The following is a 5,635-nucleotide window of genomic DNA, read 5'->3' on the forward strand; positions in this document are numbered from 1 at the left end:
CTCTCTCTCACATTCACTCTCTCTGTCACACTGTCCCCCTCTCTCTCTCTCACATTCACTCTCTCTGTCACACTGTCCCCCTCTCCCTCTCTCTCCCTCTCTCTCCCTCTCTCTCTCTCCCTCCCTCCCTCTCTCTCTCTCGTACCATCAAGTTGGAACTGACCCATGGCAGCCCCTCCAGCAGGCTTTCAGAGGCAGTGAATTGTCTAGGAGATCTTTGTCCCAAGGAGCAGCTGATGGATTTTATCTGCATGCCTTTGCCTTTGCAGCTCAGTTCCTTTCCACTGCTTACATGTGCTCCCTGTATACCCCCCCCCAGAGCTGTAAATGTGACTCATTGTATCTTAAAGTGTTACAAGTTGACAGCTACCCATACTCTGATATCCTCAATGACTGTGCATTTGGACCATCATAAATGCTAAGAATTTCTCTTCTTTGTGGCTTGAGAGTGACCCGTCCTGGTTCCCCTTTACATAAGAAAGGTTTGTCTTTTGCTGAGATTTACCCACAGCACCTGAAGGAGACTTTGCAGAGGCCACAGCAGTGCCCGGCTTCTCTCTGATTACAGGTTGTCCATCCACCAAGCCAGAGACAGCCGTCCAGTTAGAAAAAGACAGACAGAGGCCAGGAGCCAGGCCCTTCCCACGCCAGAGCAGTCCCGGTGAGTGCCACACTCTTACTTGCACACTTAGTGGACGTGAGTCCCGACGGGTCACTGAAGGCTTGGAACCCTGGTTAAATTTTTCTGTACTATCCCTTATGGTCTGTGTGCCGCTGAGTGTGACTGGGAGTGAGTGAGGGGAGGTGCTCAGTGTGAATAGTGCCTCTTTCCCTTAGCAGCCGTCCATGGAAGCTGTGCTGCCTTCTGGCTAATCGGCTGCTTGTCCGGACCCCCTTCTCTTAACCTTCTCGTGCTCCTCTTCTCTGGGCCTTTCAGGCTTCTGTGGCCTCTTCCCCACGTTAACCACACCCTGTCTCTCCTTCATTCTGTTTTCTTTTCCCGTTACCGCATCTCTCAGCTTTCTAGCTCCCTTCTGTATTGTCTGGGAAACCCCGTCCCTGTCCAGCTCACGGTGATGATAGAAATCGTTGGCTTATCTTTCTAGAAGTAAACTGGCAAGTTCCAGCTTGCTCCCAGGAGGCTGTTGAGAAGGACGCCCCTGTGGACAGAGACCATGACGGTTACCTGTCAGGGGAAGTGTTTCCGCTGGAAGAAAACTGCGTTCTTTTAATGGAACAACCCTACACACATGTCTCAGAGGGAGCGAGCGTGCCAGAAAGCGCAGGGGCCCAGGTGCAGAGTGACAGCGGAGCGAACACGGCGTGCGAGGAGCTCTCCGGCCTCGAGAAGCCGTCTGTCCCCGTCCCGCCGGCACCGGCTCAGCCCCAGGCCCCGGACCGCGACCAGAGCTCGCGTGTGAGGACCTTCAACGGGATGACCAACGTCAAGCGGCATCGCAGGATTCTGCCCGAGGAGAAGCCCTTCGAGTGTGACGAGTGCCCGAAGGCCTTCAAGTACAAGTCCAAGCTCCTCGTCCACCAGCGCACGCACACCGGCGAGAAGCCCTTCGACTGCACCGAGTGCCAGAAGTCCTTCCGCACCAAGTGCCACCTCCTCCTGCACCAGCGAATCCACACCGGCGAGAAGCCCTACGGCTGCGTGGAGTGCCAGAAGTCCTTCCGCACCAAGTACCACCTGATCCTGCACCAGCGTAGCCACACGGGCGAGAAGCCGTACGCGTGCCAGGAGTGCGGCAAGGCCTACAAGGAGAAGACCAAGCTCAAGCTGCACTACCGCACGCACACGGGCGAGAAGCCCTTCAAGTGCGACTGCGGCAAGGCCTTCATCCAGCGCGCCAACCTCATCATCCACCAGCGCGTGCACACGGGCGACAAGCCCTTCCGCTGCAGCCAGTGCGAGAAGGCGTTCAGCAGCCGGCCGCAGCTCATGGTGCACGTGCGCATCCACAGCCGGGACACGGCCTTCGAGTGCCTGGACTGCGGCCGCGTCTTCGGCAAGCACTCGCAGTACGCCACGCACCGGCGCATCCACACGGGCGACAAGCCCTTCGCCTGCACCGAATGCGACAAGGCCTTCGTCATCATGTCCCAGCTGGTGGTGCACCGGCGCACGCACACGGGCGAGAAGCCCTTCGGCTGCGGGGACTGCGGCAAGCGCTTCAACAAAAAGTCCCACTTCGTGACGCACCGGCGCATCCACACCGGTGAGAAGCCCTTCGCCTGCGCCGACTGCGGCAAGGCCTTCATCGACAACTCGCAGCTGGTGGTGCACCGGCGCACGCACACGGGCGAGAAGCCCTACGGCTGCGGGGACTGCGGCAAGGCCTTCAACAAGAAGTCGTCGCTCATCACGCACCAGCGCATCCACACGGGCGAGAAGCCATACGCGTGCAGCGAGTGCGGGCGCGCCTTCATCGACAAGTCGCACCTCATCGTGCACCGGCGCATCCACACCGGCGAGAAGCCCTTCGAGTGCGCCGAGTGCGGGCGCGCCTTCATCCGCAAGGCCATGCTCATCGTGCACCAGCGCACGCACACGGGCGAGAAGCCCTTCGTGTGCTTGCAGTGCCAGAAGGCCTTCAGCAGCATGGCCCTGCTCAGCCGCCACCACCTCATCCACACCGGCGAGCGGCCACACGGCTGCAGCGAGTGCGGCAAGACCTTCCGCCAGAAGAGCCACCTGACCATCCACCAGCGCTGCCACACCGGCGAGAAGCCCTACGGCTGCGCCCCGTGCGGCCAGATCTTCAACCAGAAGGCGCAGCTGCTGCGCCACCAGCGCCGCCACACCGGCGAGCGGCCCCACCAGTGCGGCGAGTGCGGCAAGACGTTCTTCGAGAAGTCCTACCTGCGCGTGCACCTGCGGAGCCACGCCGGGGAGAAGCCCTTCCAGTGCAAGGAGTGCGGCAAGACCTTCGCGCTCGAGTTCTTCCTCGCCGCTCACCTGGAGATGCACGCGGAGAAGCAGCCCGCCACCGAGCGCAGCGGGGACTGGAAGGACTTCAGCGAGTGGCCAGCGGCCGAGTACAGGCGGGCGCCTGCCAGGAACAGCCCGTGAGGGCGTCAGGGTCGGGGGGCAAGGCTCTGTGGGCATCGCAGGCCGCAGGAGGAGCAGCGGGGAAGATTGTCTCCCAACAAGTTGGCCTCATTTTAGGAGGGAAAGCCAACCAAAACAGGAAAGGTACTCTGAATGAATAAGCTGTGTCATCGTGTCTTACGTGGGGACATTGCACTCCCCACGGCAAACAGGAAACCTTCTGAGTGCAACAACTGTTGTAACACTTTCCAGAAAACATTGGCCATCATAAATTAGGCTTCTGACGAAGGGGGGGAAAAACACTTCCATAGGTGATGTAAACGCAGAAACATCAAGTTAATAACTTTTCATTTTATACCAAAGAGTCTAGATGTCTCAAGACTTGTGACTGGAGGGGCCACAGAGATGAAGTTCGACTTCCTGTGGTCAGACGTATTTATTGAGGAGGAAAATGCAATCAGAGATGGTTGTTCCCAGAGAAAAGAAACCGTATGCTGCAAGTTTTAACCCTGCTTGTATTACAACGTTATCTAGAGAACACAGCACCAAACGAATGAGTTGCTAAGAAGAGGGGGCCTCCGTGCGCTAAATAACACTCTGTTACATGCTTGGGTCCAGCTGTGATGGCCTGGTGGTAAGGAGTTGGTGCTACCAACTCAGACGTAGCTGGTTCAAATCCACCAGTGACGCCGCGGGAGAAAGATGAGCCGTCCAGGCTCTGAAAACCCGCTGGAAGGTCCACTGTGAGTCATTTCTGACTCGACAGCAGTACGCTAGTTCTTGGGTTTTGAATATAGAGCATAGTCAGAGCCGTAAATTAAGATAGGTCCCAGATGTCTGCATTAACTTTGTGTCTTTGTTTTTTATAGAAGATCTGTACAGTGGTTTTCAGATTTCACAAGATGATGAAGGAGAATTGTCAGCCCTGAGCTTCCTGTTCCAGTTTTTGTATGTGGTAACTGTTGGAAAGGGAGCTCAGGTGGCCTCAGGGGTGAGGAGCTGAGCTGTCAGCCCAATGACAGGTGGTTCGAGTCCACCATCTGCTCCTTGGGAGAAAGATGCGAAATCTCCTGTGTGATTTACAACTTCTGGAAACCTGCTGGAGGGTCAGATGTGAGTCATTTCTGACTTGACGGTACACAGCGGTTACTATTGGGGAAAAAAATGCCAGTATTTTAAGTCTGTAGATGTTATAAATTGCAAGGAGTGTTCAAAGCAAACAAGAATTGTGCAGTATAATACTGTACAATTACCTACATGTTGATACATGTAAATGGTATTTGGTAAGGGTTTTTGTTTGTTTTTTTAACCCTTTTGAATGATATAACACCAAGCTTTTGTTAATGAACAAGTTTTCTTCTGGTTCTTGGGAAAAGATTGATTAGAAATAGTAATTAACCACAGCCCTTCTGTTCTGTGGATTAGACCAACTGATACTTCCCAAGAAATCAAGAGACACTTGTCACCTTTGCTGGTGGTATTGCGCAGATGGGAATTTGGCGTGGACTTAGCGTCAGGTGTACCTTTTACTGCCTCCCTTGCCCAGATCTAGCAATTTGGATATCGCTCTAAAGTGAGGCTCTGTCCGTTTCAGAGAAGACACTCTTTGACTCAGATCTCTTGACTCACATGCGTCATTCTTGCATGGAGGAGACCGAGAAGAAACAGTCCAGCACCGTAGCCTCAGATTTAAAATGCAGTGTCTCTCCACTGCAGACAGGCTGCCCATAGCCAGATTAAAAAGGGGCGTGGACCAAGTCACAGCCTTGAAATCTGATGACCATGTGACCCTTCATTTGCAGAGGAGTAGAAAGGCACTGGAGTGTAAGTCCTTTCTTTCAGCATGGTAAGTGAGGTAATTGGAAAATAACCTCCCTACTCATTATCTGAGAACAGCATGCATCATGTTGTTTTAAGAAAATAAACACTCGTGTCCCCCCCGCCCCTCTCTGGGAACAAGATCCTGCATCTTCTATCTGTGTGACCCAGCGAGAGAAGATCTCCATTAACAAGGTAGGAATCGAGTCTCGTCCAAGTGCTTTGTTTTAAATCTCCTACGTTATGGAATACTAAGCATGAAAAAACCTGTAGTTAAATGTATTACCAGAAAAAAAAGGTTGGGTTTTTTTTGTTTTGTTTTAGAAAAACTCAATTTAAGAGTCAGCCCATAGTGAGCCGGGGGAAAATCCTAACATTCATATTTATATTAGAACAGTGGTTCCAATTGCTTAAAGCAAAAAAATGGAAGAATGACAAGAAAAACAGAGCTCTCATTCGTAGCTGTCAGACCGCAGCTGAGTCCTCGCCGGCCGACCCCTGTGGGTTTCTGAGGCTGCGGGTCTCGGGGGAGATTGTCTGCCTGTCTGCAGAGGAGCAGCTGGTGGATTTGAACCATCAGAGCTGCACATGCCTTTGGACTCACAGCATAACCCCCTCCACGCTGCTCCACCACAGCTCCCTAGTCCATTTTAAAGGGCTGTTACGAAACAAGGTGACAGAATTGCCTAAAAAAAAGTACTATGTATTCTGGAGAATACAATTACCAAAACGACTTACTAGATTAATAAAACACTGCAT

At 53.3% G+C, this 5,635-nt stretch overlaps 1 protein-coding gene across 1 annotated transcript in view; it reads left to right on the forward strand.

Moving 5' to 3' along the window:
- LOC102856122 (zinc finger protein 84-like) overlaps window positions 1–3,079 on the forward strand; it is a 5,080-nt gene extending 2,001 nt beyond the window's left edge. The window contains exon 2 of the mRNA XM_006897405.1: window positions 1,107–3,079. Coding sequence (XP_006897467.1) covers window positions 1,107–3,079 — 1,973 coding nt within the window. The remainder of the gene's footprint in view (window positions 1–1,106) is intronic.
- Window positions 3,080–5,635: the final 2,556 nt, after the last annotated feature.

The sequence above is a fragment of the Elephantulus edwardii genome, unplaced genomic scaffold (assembly GCF_000299155.1).
Source record: "Elephantulus edwardii isolate Elephantulus edwardi_28Jun2011 unplaced genomic scaffold, EleEdw1.0 scaffold00208, whole genome shotgun sequence".
Classification (NCBI taxonomy): domain Eukaryota; kingdom Metazoa; phylum Chordata; class Mammalia; order Macroscelidea; family Macroscelididae; genus Elephantulus; species Elephantulus edwardii.